Source organism: Amblyomma maculatum, chromosome 1, assembly GCF_055883805.1.
Source record: "Amblyomma maculatum isolate TAMU_Amacu chromosome 1, ASM5588380v1, whole genome shotgun sequence".
In the NCBI taxonomy this organism is placed as follows: Eukaryota; Metazoa; Arthropoda; class Arachnida; order Ixodida; family Ixodidae; genus Amblyomma; species Amblyomma maculatum.
This window is the reverse complement of record NC_139344.1, coordinates 473492781-473511257: the sequence shown is the minus strand read 5'-3', so window position 1 is coordinate 473511257 and position 18477 is coordinate 473492781. Positions and strand designations below refer to the sequence as shown.

Genomic DNA, 18477 nt, shown 5'->3' with positions numbered 1-18477 from the left:
GCCGATTACCATAACATCTGTTATGTACAGGTTAGCCATGCTGGCGGTGAAATTAAAGGTGCAAGCATGGGTAGAAAGTAACAAGATAGTCGGAGAACTTCAGAACGGCTTTAGAAATGGTAGGCGCTTAGATGATAGCCTGTTCGTGCTTACCCAATGCATCGAAATATCTAGAGTGGAAAATAGACCTTTGTATTTGACCTTCCTGGAAATAAACGGGGCGTACGACAACGCAAGCAGGGAACTCCTGTGGAACATATTAAAAGAAGAAGGTATCGGTTATGAGATAATAGAGTTCCTACAGAAAATATACCGGGATAACAAAGTAGAAATTACGTGGGAAGGGATAAGAAGTACGGAGGATGTCAAAGTATGCAAAGGATTGAGACAAGGCTGTCCTCTATCACCGGTGCTGTTCATGCTTTATATGATAAACCTGGAACGGAGGATACAAGACGGTAACCTAGGTTTTAACCTGTCATATAGAGTAGGTGGAAAAGCGGTAGAGCAGCGCCTCCCCGGTTTGATGCATGCAGACGATATTGTGCTGCTAGCTGAGAGCCTGGAAGAATTGCAAACTCTAGTTAAGTATTGCGGAGATGAAGGGGACGCTCTAGGCTTCAGTTTCAGCGCAGTTAAGTCGGGTCTGATGATTTTCAACGGCTCAACTGATCAGGGTCTTAAAATACAAGGCCTTGAAATACCTAGAGTAGCAGATATAAATATTTGGGGGTATGGGTAAACGAAGGATTGGCATACATTGGAAAGCATGAGCAATCACTTAAGGCCAAAGGGCGAAGAAATGCCGGGATAATGAAGCATAAGGCATTGTGGGGATACAATAGGTATGAGGTATTGAGGGGTATTTGGAAAGAAATTATGGTGGCAGGACTTACTTTCGGAAATGCGGTTTTGTGCCTAAAATCAGAGGTACAGTCGACATTAGAAACAAATCAGAGATCCGTTGGACGATTAGCACTAGGTGCTCACGGCAAAACTACAAATGAGGCGGTACAGGGAGATATGGGCTGGGCATCTTTCGAAGTACGGGAAGCTCAGAGTAAAATATTATATGAGGAACGCCTGAGGAAATTGGACAGTAACAGATGGGCAGCTAAGGTATTTAAATACCTGTACCTAAAAAGCGTTGACTCACAATGGAGGAAAAGAACTAGGAAACTAACTAGTAAGTATGCTAGTAACAAGGACGGAGAAATAAAGAGCATTAAGCAACAGGTGAAAAACACAGAAGGTAAAAATTGGATAAATTCGATGAAAAAAAAAAAACAGAGTGTGGAATTATACCGAAAGTGGAAAATGCAGATCAGGAAGGAAGATTTCTTTGATAACTCAAGAGGCAGTGCCCTACTTTTTGAAGCTAGATCAGGGTGCCTTAGAACACGCAGCTACAAAAAGAAATTTAACAATGGAGATGACGCATGTGCTGTATGTGGAAACTCCAGTGAAACAATTGACCATATTATACTCGAATGTAATGGTGTCTATGCGGAAGTTGGTGCAGGCGCAATCTCTGTTCCTGAAGCTCTGGGCTTTAGAGATAACAGTGGCCGGGTGAATAAACCGGCGGTGGAAACTAGCAAAAAACGACTGGAAGATTGGTGGCTTAAAAGCAGAGAAGTGACATAATGTTAGTAATGTAGGAACAAAATTTAATAAATAGAATGGTGGTTTAGTTAACCATTCTAAATCAATAATTGAGATATAGGGAGAAAAATGAGGATGATATATCTACAGCTACCACCCCGTTTCAAAGGGGACGCTCCTATATTCCATCCCATCCATCCAGCTAGAGTTACTGTATATGCTACAAAAGTATGGTGGCTAGATATAACCAAAGGTAGCAGAGTTTCACGTAGGTCCGCCATCTTGCCTGTCAAGCAACCGATATCATTGCGGCGAAGCCGTACTCAGTTTACGCAGGCGACGGGCTTCTCGTATCCCCGATCGGCCGTGAGGGCATTTCCAAGTTTTGTAAAGCCTTTTTTTCACTTGATCGCAAAAAAGGAACATCAGAATAGCTGGCTGTGTAACACAGTCAATAAATATGTCAAGGAAAAAAAGCGCCGCTGTTTCTAGCGTGCGGGGCAATCTGTGCACGGCTGCAGACGATTTACAATGTCGCCTGCTCCGAACTTTTTACCTGACAACAGGGCAGACTCAATATTCTAGATACGCGCCGTACAAATGCAGCATTCATCTTTGTGCCAATATTTAGCCGCCTTACCTGTATCAGAAAACCTGTTTATATATCTTTTTATTGGATGCGAAAGACCTTTAAAACGTTACGAGCGAGAACTATAACAAGGACAGCATATAACATCTAAAACACAGTTTATTCAAAACTTTGAACTTTAGTATTTGAAGTAAACAATCAGGTGTCTAAACATGGTTTGCTTCGCTTAAAAATTATTTGCATACAAGTTTTATGCCAACAGGGATAAATATACAACGCAAAGCAGCGCGGAGGAATACTTTAGCGTTCAAACAGTGTAAATGAAAAAGTGCTGAGCTGCAAGTTCAGCCTGTTTTCGATTAAAAGAAAATTAAGCGCCTGTACTTGAACAAAACACGAACAGAGTGCATAATAACCAGATATTTTGACCTGGCTAGCTGTATAAAGTTGATGCGCCCCTGTGCATGGGAAATTGTAACAAATGAAGTCCGTACCAAATTATGTGCAGCAGATCTCAACATTTAGATTCTCCGAGATCATATCACTTATGAACCAGCGACCAATTGCCAATGGTATTTAAATTAGGGCATATCTTAAGATTTCCTACAGACATGTACCTTGCATCTTCCTCCCAGCAAGCACGTGTCACAGCCACACTTCCAAGAGTCATTTTGTTAATTGCTTTTCACCTTTGGCGATTCGAAATGTAACCCATTGGAGTGTAGCAGACCACAGTTCATTTCTCAAAAGAGAGTTATAACTGCATTAAGTAATAAAGTAGTTATGCCCATACATTTGATATGACGCCATGATTACCTTCACAAAAGGAATAGTGGAAGCAATATCCTTACCTAGTAGTGATCTATAGTGTGTTGACATCCCGACTTCTGCATTAAGAATTGTGGTGCATTTCATGCGCAAAGACTGGCTGATTAAAGCACCTTGCTGTGAGTCAAGCAATCTCACCTGAACGATACTTGATGTAATGGGCAGGTGAATGAAAACCAATGTCTGTTCAGGTATCCTTACCTACAGAGACCTTCAGTAATGTTAGAACAACAGTTCATGCTGTAAGGCTGTGCTGTTTTGAAAATTGTATAGCTTAACACTAAAATAACAGCTCTTGTAGGTGTATGAGAACATCACATCATTCAATTTTTATTGCAGACATAGACAATTAAAAATTAGGACAGAAGTGTGCTTCTATTATTCATGACATTATGCCGTGTGGCAAACAAAGCGTTCAGAAAAGATGTGGAAGTAGGGTACATTGGTGTAGGCTACAGCAAGGAATATACTCCAGTTGTTTCAAAACTGCTACATTCTTATGGAAAACACCTGTTGCATTCACCATATGCTCCAAATTTTGACCTGGATTGGCACCCCAAACAGGAACTTCTTGGCAAACCATCAATAAAATTGTCACAAGCACTAGACCGAATTTTTAGACAGTAGATATTGCACTGAGGCACCTAGAAAAAGGCCCGTAAAAGGCAAACAAAAACAGAAAGAAAACATTTTTTTGCATTGTCGGATAAGAGCCCCTTGTCTAGCACCCCGATACACAAATACTATGCTAGACAAATCAGGGCCATCCAGACGTGGCGCTTCTCCCACTGAGCGTAATGGGTTTGGAGAAATTTAGGTAGCAGTAGGCAAACCACTCTAGGGGGGAACACCGTTAGTTGAGCACCATAGCTAAAGCTAGTGTTCCAAAAAGATGTTCCAGTTTAGCCATGATGAAGGCCGAAATAGACGCTAAACAGTTAAAAGGCCTGATCAGTTTGTAAGCCTTATACACGCAGCTTTGTACACGAAAGGGCAGAGTGCAATATACCAACGTGTTGCTAACAGCCCGGGTGCAGCGAGATAGAGCAGGAGAACAGATCATTTATTTATTTTAACCTATGGGGTCAGGGGCATTACATATGGGCAGTGTGAATACACAAAAATACTATACATCAACAACAAACAGACAAAGGAAATACAAGTACATTGAAATGGGCACAAATGAACAGGAAGAGACAATGCTCTAGGAATACAGTGGGAATAAATGACCCGCCGCAGTGGTGCAGTGGTTAGGGCGCTCGACTTCTGTGCCCAAGGATGCAGGTTTGAATCCGGCTGGGGCGGCCGCTTTTCGATGGAGGAGAGAAGCAAGGTACCAGTGTGCTGCATGATGTCAGTGCACGTTAAAAAACCCCAGGTAGTCAAAATTCTGGAGCCGTCCTTAAAGGCATCTCTCATTGCTTGTGTCACTTTGGGATGATAAACCTCATAAACAAAACCAAACAGTTGGGACAAATTAAAAACAATATCAGGCAGTAAAGGACAAACATTTACACAGTCACGAGTACACATACATTCAGAAAGAAAGAGTGGTTTTGCGAAATGCATTATCTGTTATACAAACGATAACATGGGTAAACATATCAGTAACATGTTCGCTGAGCGAGATGTAGGCAAGACATGTAAGGAAGAAGATGATACAGAGCCGAAGCTAACGACGATGTAGACGCCGATCAGCTGGCGCGCACTGAGAGCTCGGACCATCTTGTTCGGACGATATTGTGCCTCGCTCTACGATCGCCTTGTGTCACCGGTCGCCGTCTCCAGTCCTCCGAATAACTCCCAATAAACCCCTCTTCAGTAGGTGGAACGTGCCGAGGTACGACCCTTAAACAATCACCGTGGAGCTCCGCAGCCGTACGATACCTATGGCGACAAACGAGGTAGGCCAACAGCCAGTGGCAGCCCCTTCGCAGTCCATCTCATGCTCCGGTACCATTCGGCAGCGAGATCCCGCAGTTTTCAGCGGGCAGGCCGACCAGGACGTTGAAGATTGGTTGGCCTCGTACGAGCGGGTGAGTCGTCATAACGACTGGGATGACCGCATGAAGCTCAACAACTTCATCTTCTACCTGAGTGACTTTGCTAACCTCTGGTATTGAAATCATGAGGCAGACATACCAACTTGGGCCAACTTCAAGGCAAAGTTCACTGACATTTTCGGTCAACCCACAGTGCGGAAACTACGCGATGAAGAAGCCTTGCGGGTACGAGTTCAGCATGAAGGGGAAACATTCACGAGCTACATTGAAGACGTCGTGAATTTATGTAAGCGTGTCGACCCGTCTATGGATGAGGCTACCAAGATAAAGTACATAATGAAGGGCATTGATGTAGATGCATTTCACATGTTGTGGGCATAGAGCCCAATCACAGTGGCATCAGTATACAACCTTTGCCAGAGTTTCGATGAAATGCTCAAGCAACGCCTCTGCACTCATCGCCCTCCCGCACCTGCTGCGTCTATCTCTGGCCTGGCTGTGAGCAGTGACCTTTCGGCTCAAATCAAAGATTTTGTTCGAGATGAGGTCTCCCGACAGCTTGGGCTTTTGTCTGGTCCACGCCCGTCGTCTACAGCCCAGCTACTTACCCCTGCGATCCGACACACCATCACGCAGCAGGTTGCCGATGCACTTCCCAGTTTTGGCCAACCAGCGCTTGTCACACAACATGTCGACCCTGTTCCACTGCAGCCCACACCTCTTGCTGCACGATTAAGTTACAACCCCCCTGTGGTCGTGCCGCCTCTACCTGTACCAGTACAAATGCCTCCCACATATGCAGAAGTGACCGCCCGCCCTCCGCCGCCACAGTCGTTTGCGTACGTGCCGACTATGGCGCCACCGACTGTCGCTCCACGGTACCTATCAACAACGCCTCCTTACAATCCTTGGCGCGCGAATGACAACCGGCCTATCTGCTATGGCTGCGGTATTCCAGGCCACGTCGCCCGCCTGTGCCGTCGTACTCTGCGTCCTGCCCCTGCACGCACTATGGCTGACAGCAATTATCAGTACGACACTTCGCGCCCACCTTCGGGGACATCTCCAGGGCAGCCGCACAGCTCATCGGGCCGCCAAAACATTCCATTGTACCGCTCGCCGTCCCCTCGCCGTCGGTCCTTGTCGCCAATGCGGCGTCGCAGCGTGACACAAGAATCGGAAAACTAGCAGTCGCAGTTCCTGGGGCACGAACTGCGCAAATTTCGCCTACCATAAGTCCTCGTCTGTTTCCGCCGAACGCTCTCGAAGTTTTTGTCGATGGTATTCGTGCCCTTGCACTCGTCGATACCGGGGCCACTCTGTAAGTCATTAGCGAAAGTTTTTGCCGCTCGCTTCATAAAGTCACCACCCCGCCTTCTGGACTTTCTCTTCGCACCGCCAGCGCCGATTCCGTTCGTCCGTCTGCTGCTTGCACAGCGCGTGTAGTAATCGCGGACGTCTTATACGTCGTCGAGTTTTTAGTGCATGCGTCCTGCTCGCATGGCTTAATTCTTGGCTGGGATTCCCGCCAAAATGCTGTTATTGACTGTGCCCGAGCCCACGTCGCCTTCTCTGTGCTCTGTGAAGCGGTTCTTGACCATTCGCCATCTTTTTCTTGCGCCAAACTTGTTGTCGCCGACGACACCGACATTCCGCCCAACTGTGCTGTGATTGTTCCCGTGTGTGTACCGTTTTCTTTCGATGCGACTGTTCTTTTTGCGCCTTCTCCCATGTTCGCCTCTCGCCGTCACCTCCTTCTTCCCTTTGATATCATTGATATTAACCGCGGTGCTGCTGACATAGTTGCTGCGAATGCCTCCACCGCTGTGACCCCGCTACTTCGTGGAGAATGCCTTGGTCATATTAAAGTTGCTGACCTCATCTCACCGTTTGAGGTTGATGGGTATCTACCACAGAGTGCCCACGTAGCCTCCGTAACGCCGATTACTGAATCTTCCGATATACCAAGTTGGGACCTTTTTCAATCGTCTGCGGCCAGTGACCTCGGCCCGACTCACCGTGAACAACTGTTTGCTCTCCTCAACCAGTTCCGTTCTTCGTTTGATGCTCAGACGACTTTCTTGGGCCGTGCGACTGATGTTGTTCACCACATCGACACCGGCAGTCATGCCCCTCTTCGCCAGCGCCCTTACCGTGTTTCGCCTACGGAGCGCCGCGTTATTACTGACCAAGTCGACGACATGCTACAACGTGGTGTAATTCAGCCTTCATCTAGTCCGTGGTCGTCTCCTGTGGTACTTGTGAAAAAGAAGGATGGCTGCATAAGATTTTGCGTTGACTACCGCCGTCTTAACAAAATTACTCGTAAAGACGTATACCCACTACCCCGCATTGACGACGCCATCGATTGTTTACAAGGAGCCGAGTTCTTTTCGTCCTTGGACCTGCGTTCTGGCTATTGGCAAGTCCGTATGGCCGAGTCTGACCGACCCAAGACTGCCTTTGTTACCCCTGATGGACTATATGAGTTCACTGCGATGCCGTTTGGTCTTTGCAACGCTCCTGCTACGTTTGAGCGAATGATGGACAACATATTACGCGGCCTCAAGTGGAACATTTGTCTTTGTTATTTGGATGACATCGTCGTTTTCTCTCCCGATTTTCCGACGCACCTGGTGCGCTTGCACCATATTCTGAGCTGCCTCACTGGCGCCGGTCTCCAACTTAACCTGAAGAAATGTCGTTTTGGCGCCAGCAAGCTGACAGTGCTGGGTCATGTCGTGTCCAAAAATGGCGTCCTGCCCGATCCGGACAAACTACGTGCGGTCACTGAATTCGCGAAACCGACGTCTGCGCAGCTTCGTCGGCCTATGCTCATATTTTCGCCGTTTTGTCTGCAATTTCGCTACCACCATTGCACCGCTTACAAAATTGCTGAATGATCCCGCCGACTTGTATACATGGACCCCACTCTGCGACGATGCTTTCACTACGCTCCGACGTCTACTAACTTCACCGCCCATTCTCCGACATTACGACCCATCCGCTCCTACAGAGGTGCGCAACTGACGCCAGCGGCATCGGCCTCGGTGCTGTTCTCGCTCAACGCAAGCAAGGCTTTTCCGAATATGTAGTTGCTTACGCTAGCCGAGCGCTAACGAAAACTGAATCTAACTACACCGTCGCAGAAAAGGAGTGTCTTGCAATCGTGTGGGCCTTAACGAAGTTTCGCCCTTACTTATATGGCCGCCGCTTCAACGTCATCACCGACCATCATGCCCTCTGCTGGTTGGCTTCCCTGAAAGACCCTTCTGGGCGCCTCGGCCGCTGGGCTCTTCGCCTTCAAGACTGACTTTGAAGTGATATATCGATCGGGACGCAAACACTCCGACGCTGACGCCTTGTCGCGCTCGCCGCTGCCTTCTCCTGCACCCTCACACTCAATATCCGAACCCTCCGTTGCAGCCCTCACCTCCGACGACCTGCCTTTTGAACGCCGGGATCCCTGGATATCTTCGCTCCAAGACGTCCTCACCGCGTCCTCAATGTCTTCATTCCCACGAGCCCTTCGTCGCCAAGCTTCCCATTTTACGATCCGGGGTGGTCTGCTGTATCGCAAAAGCTATCGCCCGGATGGTCGCAAATGGCTCTTGGTCATTACCCGCCATATTCGCACAGAAATTTGTGCCCATCACCATGCCGACCTGCAAAGCGCACATGCTGGCCTGTTGAAGACATACGAGCGTCTTCGCCAGTGGTACTACTGGCAGGGGATATACAACTTTGTCCGCCGCTATATTCGGTCCTGTACTGCTTGTCAGCAGCGGAAGTCGTCTCCGCGCCCCTCCGCCGGCCCATTACAGCCATTGCCTTGTCCAGCGCGACCCTTTTATCCTGTCGGCATCGACCTCTATTGTCCCCTTCCATCTTAGACATCAGGCAACCGCTGGATAATAGTCGCCATGGATCACCTCGCTCGCTACGCGGAGACTGCAGCCCTGCCTACGGCTAGTGCTCGTGACGTCGCCTCCTTCATCCTGCGTCACTTCGTTCTACGTCACGGGGCTCCTCGTGAACTTCTCAGTGACCGCGGCCGCGTCTTCCTATCTCAAGTGGTCAGCGAGCTGTTGGAAGCTTGCCAAACAATACATCGAACCACCACAGCTTACCATCCTCAAACTAACGGCCTCACAGAAAGGTTTAACCGAACGCTTGGTGACATGCTCGCCATGTACGTTTCTTCTGACGCGTCTAATTGGGATCAGGTGATTCCATACATCACCTATGCCTATAACACAGCGTCTCAGGCAACGACTGGATTTTCCCCATTCTTTCTCTTATACGGTCGTGAACCTTCCTGTCTACTGGACACCATACTTCCGTCAGCTCGCGCGCTCATTCACGTCGGACATTCAACATCTTCGCCGACATGAGAGCGATCACGGAAAGCCCGCTGCTGACTTTCCTACCAACACCCTCGTTTGGCTGTGTGTTCCGCCTGATTCAAAATTCTCTGCAAAGTTTTAAGGCCCTTATCATGTATTAGAGTGTACATCACCAGTTAACTACGTCGTGGAGCCGGCAACGCCTTCTTCAGACCACCGTCGCCGCGGGCGAGAAGTTGTTCACGTCAGTCGACTTAAGCCATACTACGACCCCCTTGTCATACCCTCGCCCTAAGTCACCAGGATGGCTCCCTCTTTCCGCAGGGGCAATTGTATGGAAGAATATGATACAGCGCCGAAGCTAACGACAATGAAGACGCCGACCAGCTGGCGCGCACTGAGAGCTCGGACCGTCTTGTTCAGACGATATTGTGCCTCGCTCTACGATCGCCTTGTGTCACCGGTCGCCGTCTCCAGTCCGAATAACTCCCAATAAACCCCTCTTCAAAGACAATGAATGAGAACTCCACGAGAGAAACCAGGCAATCTACATTATATGCAGGGGATGAAACACTTTGGAAAGGCTTTCAGTAAACTCTCACAATATATGAGTGACCTTACCTAGAGCCATCGGAATATAAAGGTTTCCAATCAAGATATGAAGTACAACTCTTTGAAATAGCAAAGCTCATAAACAAATGCAAGCTAAATGACATCAGAAAGTGTGACATAGAAACAATTGAGGCAATACATTCACACTCACTTGATAGTGTTGAGGCAGTCTTGAAGGTAACATATGTATTTTGTGGCACTTGGCACACTGAGTAGTTTGCATAACAAAGAAATATACTCCAGAAATAGAAAGGACAACAAGGGTCTGTAGAACACGAAAAATTTACATCAATGGTAATTGCAATGCCTGCTGCTTTCATCATTCCCTATGCATCAAGCATTTGTCTTCACTCATGGCAACTGCAGAGCAGGCTTTGGAAAGTGACGAAACCTGCCCACAACCTGCAAGGTGTCGACCACAAGAATTATCTCCCCTAAGGGTGCTGAAGCCACTTGTATGGTGCTAGGGGTCCCGGGACTTTCAGTACTGTGCATCTCTGCATGATAAAAGAAACATTCATCAGAAAAACATAAAGAACAAGCACCAATTGAACTAGAAACTGCCAAGTCACTTCTTTTGAAGATATGTGCTGCATTTTTCGATCGGAATGCTAACGTACATTTGTCTCCAAACATAAAAACTTCAGTTCAGGCTTGGAGACGTTATTTTGCTTACAGTGGCAGGCTGATATGGCAAACACATCTATAATTTCTATGAGCCAAGGACTGTGAATGATGTACCAACTAGAGTTTTCTTTCAAGCAAGTCAAGTTATGCTAGATTAGATTTGTATGCTTGATTGTTTCCCCTCTTGTTCTCCTCTTCCTTTTTTACTGCTTAATCTTTAGTTTTACATTTTTTTTATTCAGCTGACAGGCATGTATGCCCAGATTTGTCTTACGCTGCTGAAAACTGCCCTACAAGCCCTCTGTTGGCTTTGGCAAGCTCCTATATGCATCATGGCATTCCATGAATGAATCATTATTATGATATGCTTACATGATCACCATTATGATATGCTTACATGATCTCGTTCAATGCTACATGGCTGTGAAATTGCACACTATGAGATGACTAAAATGCTCAGTCCCTAACTTCGGGCTGCAACTCGAATAAAAGGTCTTCATTGATATGCCTTACCGCTGTGTGCATGTCTTGTCATGAGATGCACAACAACCATTATGATCCTGTTTATTTTTAAGTATATTCAGCTTCCTTATCGCCATTTCCCCTGCCTGCTAGGGGACACGTTATGCTAAATTTAAAAGGTGAATGATCGAGTGTGTTCAGTGGCATCTAATTTCGTTTTAGAGTAATATTTAGCATCGCTAATACATGCGGTAATAAAGACGATATTATTTAGCGCATTTCTGATTTCTCATAACTGCTACTCCGTATACTGAAGAACAAACAGCTGTTAAAATGGCTGGAGATGATGCTGTGGTGAGATAATCCCATTGCCACATCGTCCCGCGCCAGAAAAGATACGTCAACTTCATCCTAAGCGAAACGCAAGGTAAAAAAATGCACAAGATCCATAGGAGTTAAGAAGCCTTTGACATTTATAAAAGAAAAAAAACGTACACAAGGCAAATCAACAGTAAACATACACGAACACCCTTTGACATTTACTGTATGCAGCACTAGCCATAACGCCCACTGAGCACAGAGTATCTTGTAGCTGTCTTGATATGTCTATATTGGTCACATATATCTTGAGCTATCAAAGACATCTACAAGACGTCGCTTGGTGCTAGTCTAGAAGACATCATCGGCAAGATGTCTAGAATCTGTCTAGTGAAGAATTTTTATGTCTTCAGCTACACAAGACAGTTATTAGCCGGCTTACGCCAGATGTCTTCTAGAGTTCTGCTTCAGAAGTCTACCATACTTCCTAACAAGACGTTTCAGGGTCACATATATGCGCCTATAGTGCAATATGTACACAATTTAACTGGACGACACTGTTCTGCATACTCTAAGTATAAATTGTCGAAGGTTTGTTCTAGCAATTTTTCAGCTTGCAAAATACTGTATCCAAAGTGCCTGCGCTTTTGAATTAAGCATGCAATTTGGGCTGTTTCCAGCATGCAGGACCAATATGGCACCACCAAGAAATGCTGTTTAGGCGATGGGTATCTGAACATAATGTACAAAAGCCACTGACACCTTCATTTCTGCAGCCGATAGCCACACGCGTACTGTGTTCGACCTCGCTGGGCGCAGTCCAGTCCGCCGGAAGACTCCAAACTCCGAGTGTTCACAACGACAAAGTAAGCTAGCGATGTACCCGTGTGTGATAAAAGCCAGTAGTTCGCACAGAGGAAAGATTTGCTGCGCCGATGTTAATACGGAACGCCAGCTATGCACGATCCGCCATTCCCAAACTTCGCGCGCCGTGGCCTTTTCGCACCCCTCCTCTTTACAGCGAGATAGAAAATAGTGCGCCAAAATAATTACGCAAGACGCAGGTTGTATTTACCGTTTTGAAACAAATACGTCATAAGCAACAGTTACATTTTACTTGTATAGCTTGTTTTATGAAATATATTTCAGATTTCTATTGTTTTTAAAGTTATTGTATCAATGCGCTGCTCGGCGGCTGGCCATTTCAAATTTTCGTCGTGTCTAGTCGTGTCTGCACGTTAGGCCGTTGGTTTGTGACTGCGTTGAAAATGTATCCCGCACAGCGGCTGCTACTTCTGGCTGCAAGGCAAGCTTCGCTGGGTGAGTAAGAAATTGTTTCTTCTAAATGAGTCACTTAATGGAGCAGTAAAGTGACTGAGTGTTTTCTTTTTCCGATAAAAATGCTGCAAAGACCGTTGTTTGCATCCGCCGGCGCAGGCTGTATGGGCGAGCAAGATAGCGCGCGCGGACCGTTTAGTCAGTACGAAAGGCGGTGTTTTATGGCGCATCTACAGTTTTGTGCATGCAGGAAGGTTTTTCGCTTGTAATTCCACTCGCCGCGTTTCGTGAACTGCCATTGGCGGCGGAACCTCGCGATGTAATTCTTCAAAATGAGCTTGGCGATCCGACGTCTTTCGTTGATTGCCGCTGGTTCTAACACTTTCCCAGGAAACACAACTGAGCACGAAAGTCTGCATGCTTAGGGTGGCCTTCACTCTGCAGCAAGATACAGAAAATGCGCACCGTCGAGTGGAAGCCGTGCATTGTTTGTCAGCCTGCAGAGCTCTATACGCGCTAAGTTATGCCGCGGTTGCGAAAAAGAAAGAGAACGATCTCAATAAGCCGCCTAGAGGGGAGGGTAAGGTGCATTCTGGCCACAGCGACTCTCCCAACTGCTAGCAAAATACTCTCTGCCTGTTCACAGGCACAAGTTTAAACACATAGCGAGATAGGAACGGCGTACAAACATTCTGCAGTGATTTAATTTTAATAGTTCATAAAATGTTTACAGACAGCCATTACATTGCCGTGATTAAGTGATTTTACATTTTCATATAGTCAGAATGCACAATTTAATTCTTTTTAAGTTCCTGAACTGCATGCTGTGTGATGTGCTGGTGCTCTTTTTGCTTTGGTCCTCAGGATTTTTTTTTTTTTTTTTTATTGGCGGAAATGTTTTAAGAAATTAAGCTTCAGTTGAATTGGTACAGAAAGAAATCGAAAGCAAATCTTTCGGACCGACCTCATATAACGAAAAGCCTATTATAATATACAAAAACATATCAATTTCATTTGTTTTCTTGCGTCAGGGCCAATAGACTCTTCCTATCCAGAACTGGGAAAAGAAAAGAGAGTACTGAATCATAACTTACTTTTAAGGCGTATAGAATGTAGCCATGTTATAAATGGGTTCAGTGTATGCCTTCTGGCTGTCCTCAACAACAAAGCTGTGACTCCACGCAAACCTTTTGATAGCATATGGACTCCTCCCGAAGTGAAGGTGTTTGGCATCAAAGGTGAAATACCTTCATTTAATTTCAGTTCAGTTCAGTCGTGTCCAACTCTTCGTGACCCTATGGACCATGTCACGCCACGCTTTCCGGTCTCTCACTATCTTCCTAACATCACATAACTTCATCTGCAGTGCCTCAAGGATGCCATCTAACCATCGCGTTCGCTGCCTACCCCTTCTCCGGCGACCCTCAACCTTTTCCAGCATCAAATCTTTCTCCAGCGACTCCTCTCTTCTCATCAGATGACCAAAGTAGCTGAGCTTTGACTTTAGAATTAACTTAGAATTAAGTTTAGAATTTAGAATTTAATGCTCTTTTTCACATTGTGCTGTTGTGTCTGTGTTTGGTGCTCTTGTTATTTTGTGTCTGCGCGAATTTTCATGTAAATAAAACACTTACCCAACAGCTCAGCCAAGTGAGCTATGCATTACTTTTTTTTTGCTCTCTGGGTGCATGGTCACTGTTTAAAATATTGTGTCATTTGTTCTAGGAAAAACTGGTGAGATGCATACATATATAGGTACCTACATATATACATGCATAGATACATACATAGGTAATGCATCCATACATATATACATGATACATAGATTTATTTCTTCTCTACATATGTTGAATGAAACACTTAGCAAACTCAGAGGCAGGAACCTTACCCAGCATAGAAAGTGACTCTCAATAAAAAAAAAGAAATGTATAAATCAGGAAAATGGTGGTTCTCTTCAGGTGTGTCTGTTGGTGAAGACAAGAAAATGTTTTAGCCTTCGAGGTCATCAAGGAGTTATTAATATACATATATTATACTCAGCACTATTTTGTGCTGCTAGTGCGTGTCTTGGTTAAACATATTTCTATTGTGTACTCAGTACTCTCAACCTTATGTGACATATTTTGAGGTTAAATTCATATCCTATGTTTTGTAGTCAGTGATTTGCTTTATTAAACTTCACAAGAAATCTTTAAAGCATTGGAACACCTTGCAGGTTGCCACCACCTCCACGGCTGCCTAGCAACTATCCTTTTCCTGTCTGTGTGGCAAACACAACTTAGCAATGAGGGCCACAGGACTGACATCTCACTGGGCAGTCGCGGGCTACTGACTGAATACACAGGTATGGTTTGACTGTGCCAAAAACTTAGAGTTGCCAACAGTGGGACTTTTTCCTTCTGTTTGGGAGCTCATATATCTAAATCGTGCTTTTGATTTTAATCCTGGCAGGTGTGACATGGAAAGCCTTCAACACCAATGAAACTTAGTTTTGCCGACGTCACAAAAGAGTGGTTGGTGTTTGCCTTGTGACAAAGACCAAGTCCACATCTAAAGGCGCTGCAGAGCCACCATGAACAGTGCCACAATAGCAAGCAGCTGGGATCAAGGCACCTTCTGTGCTCATTTACAACTCAAGTTTGAAGCTTTGTAATTTTGCAAAGGTAGGCCTCCAACAATTGACAGAGAGGAGCCTCCCAATCAATTGAGCCACAAAGGAATTCCCCCTTTCATGGCAGTAGGTGACAAAAAGAGGCAGTGCAGCTGGTGTTCAGTACCGATAAAGAAAAAGCTGCCCAGCCTAGTTAGCTGTGGACAAGGGCTGGAGTGGTACCAGTGTTGAGAACGATCTGATTGGCAGAAAAGCCTCCTTTGAGGAATATTCGCCCCTTCATTCTTAATTTGTAACTGACTGCAGTGGATCTGATAGCCCTGGAAGTTTTTTTTCAATTTTCTCTGCCCTCTAGGGTTGTACAGAATAACAGATGCACAACCAATGCCAGCTCCCTCATTTTACGATGCTTTCATGCCAGAATGTTGGCAGTGGTATTCAGACCTTGTTTTTTTTTTCAATGCCTTTTCTCCATGCATAATAACAGGCTATTTAGCGTAACACAGTCGCACACAAGACAGAGGACACCATCAGCACTTACAACTGTTCAGCGGAAAGCAGCCGATATACATAGCCTACTCAGGTGATGCGCACGGGTACAAGGCAACATGGAAACAGCACCATTTTGTCAAACTATGCGTGAGAAATTTTTCTTCAGTCTCATAAGAAAAACCAATTTGCTGCTGACACAGCTGTAACCTGCTTTTTTATATGAAGGGCTTCTAGTGTTTCATGAGCCGTTACCCACAGTTTTCACAATTGGTGCAAACCCTACGGTGCACGAGAAGTCGCTCATCTTCATTGTTAATGTCTTTTGCATGTTCCCTAAGTTGGCCATTGACGCAGAATCCTGCTTGTGCAAAATAAGATTTTCTACATGACAGTAGAATTTTATAGACGGTGGTGCACTTTACGAAATGCTGGCCATGTCTCTTCTGACAGCCGACCTGTTTGCTTTCGTAGCTTATGTGACGGCTTAGCTGAGCAAGCTTTCAGGGAGCAGAGGATACCATCTATACATTAAACAGGTTTGAGCTGTGTCAGTGACACTCCAGCTTTTCTTTGAGGCTGAACAGATATTTCTCATACCTGCTTTGATAAGATTGGTGCTGTTTTCCTGTTGCCTTGTACATGTGCACATCAGCAGTGAAAGCTATGCATCGACTGCTTTCCCCTAAATAAACAGTTGTAGTCACGTGGTGTCTTCTTTCTTGTGTGTGTCTGTGTTATGCTAAATACCTTTTTTATTTCTGGAAAACCAACTATCTCAGCAGTTAACTTCCTTCTTTTTATACCAGCAGAATGTGAAGAGCAGCACGGTGTGCAACACTGAATTTTATTCTTTTTTTTTTGATCTCAGCAGTTTACTTCCTTCTTTTTATACCAGCAGAATGTGAAGAGCAGCACGGTGTGCAACACTGAATTTTATTCTCTCTTTTTTTTTTTGCTGTGCCTTCTGTACTCCTCGCAAGCTGTTTGCTGCACTACAAAAGGTAAGGGCAGTTGGTGCCATCATGGCTGGTTCATGCTGCCCTTATCTTTTGTAGTGCTGCAAACAGCTTTTGATATGGAATATAGTGGTTGGTATGTACAATGACAGGGATGCAAACCTTTTGCTCCTTCCTTTTTTTTCCTTATGGTGCCTTCTAGTGTTTCTTGTAGAGTGATGTATGACCCTTACCTGCTACCTTTTCCTTAGTACTTTTTAGTTATGATAGTAGAATGTAACTATGACAGGCATGCAGCCATTGCATTTTTTTTTCAGTGCATTCTAGTCATGCTAACAGGAACAGCAACAGTGAAGCAGTCTTGGCTTCTTTTTTTGCAGTGTAGATTTTTTAATGGATTTGATGTCGTGCCTATTGCTCAAGTGTTTGTGCAGTTTCTACAAGATGTATGTATGACCAGCATTCAGTTGGTGACATGCATGCACATATGGTATGAAATGCAACACGTGATGATGGTCCTTTGTGAAAGCGCCTTTTTCTGTATACTGAAGCTTTTTCATTCGAATTTGTTGCTTTGTTTTATTTTGTACAAACATTATGCAGATAGTTCGTTCAACCACTCAACCAGTTTTTGTACACTTTTGCATACCTATCCCTGTTTATTTCTAGTCATTTCCTGTTGTTTGGAGTATGGATGTTGTCATTCTTTTGTAAACAGATCATTTTAAGTTTGGAGAGAACTGCATTATTATTTTGTCATTTTCGTACCACTTGTAGTGTCTAGTTTCTGTGCTTGTAACTTCGTAGTGCATTGTTGAAAAAAAATCAAATATATGATTTACACATTTTGTTTCCTAGCACCTTTTGTAGTTATTGCCGAATCTCCCAAAGAGCACCCAACCATGGCTGTCCACCTTACAGTGTGGCATGTTTCCTAAAAAGAATGTGTACCATTCTCACTTACTGTTTGCAGTTTTAATGTCTGTGAGAATGAATGACAATGTGCATCATTCTTTACATGTCATGTGTTCATGAGTTGGCTCTTTCTGGTGTTTTCTTCCTTGGTACAATATTAGGCTTCAGAGAACCACATTTTTTCATTTGCATACTGTTGCTTGTGGCTTTCCTTGCTTTTAACATGCATGAGATTAAGTTGCCTATTTGCAATGTATAATGTTGAGGAAATTAAAGAGTTCTGTAGTTTACTCATCTCATTTTCTAGCATTGGGTGCAGTTACTACCAAACTTTCTAAAGAGCACCTGATGGCCATTAACAGTGAAATGTGGCACGCTTTGTAATAAAAAACATACAGTTCTCATTACTAGACAACAGTTGTAGTGCATGAGAATTAATGATTTACAATTGTACATCAGTTTAGCTTGCATCATAACTGAATGTGTGAAAGAGCACTGTGGGTGTGTGACGGCAATACAGCTTTAGTTGTAGTAGCATCTGATGAGACTATATTTTTTGTCTGGCAGTGGTGTTGAAAACCTCTGCAAATACATAAGCATTTCAGACAGTTTTGCCAGAAATAGCAGAGAATAAATAATTTAGAGCATTGCAGGAGATTCTAGAGCTCATTTTAGACATTCAGAATCTATTTTAATGATCTCTAGATGATGACTTGCAAGACGTCTTGCAGCTTAAAAAAGTGGGTGCATTAGCTGAGCTAGAAGGCAGCTACAAGAAGTACCAAGACATATAAAAACATCTTTCATATCTTGTCAAAACATCTTTTAAATGTCC

The 18477-nt window shown here is 44.8% G+C and overlaps 1 protein-coding gene across 1 annotated transcript; it reads left to right on the top strand.

The window, feature by feature from the left end:
• The first annotated feature begins 12280 nt into the window (after positions 1-12280).
• LOC146209975 (uncharacterized) lies at positions 12281-17941 on the top strand. Its single transcript, XM_084605791.1, has 4 exons — positions 12281-12710; positions 14035-14154; positions 14884-15012; positions 15120-17941. Exons 1-4 carry the CDS (start codon positions 12659-12661, stop codon positions 15155-15157), a joined length of 339 nt encoding a protein of 112 aa, XP_084461917.1. The 5' UTR covers positions 12281-12658; the 3' UTR covers positions 15158-17941.
• Positions 17942-18477: the final 536 nt, after the last annotated feature.

Excerpts from the sequence above, each read along its gene's own strand:
- LOC146209975 (XM_084605791.1), top strand. The coding sequence starts at position 12,659 with ATGTATCCCGCACAGCGGCTGCTACTTCTGGCTGCAAGGCAAGCTTCG. Across the intron at positions 14,155-14,883 it reads CTTCTCATCAGATGACCAAA|GTTGCCACCACCTCCACGGC; the intron begins GTAGCTGAGCTT and ends AACACCTTGCAG. Across the intron at positions 15,013-15,119 it reads GCTACTGACTGAATACACAG|GTGTGACATGGAAAGCCTTC; the intron begins GTATGGTTTGAC and ends TAATCCTGGCAG.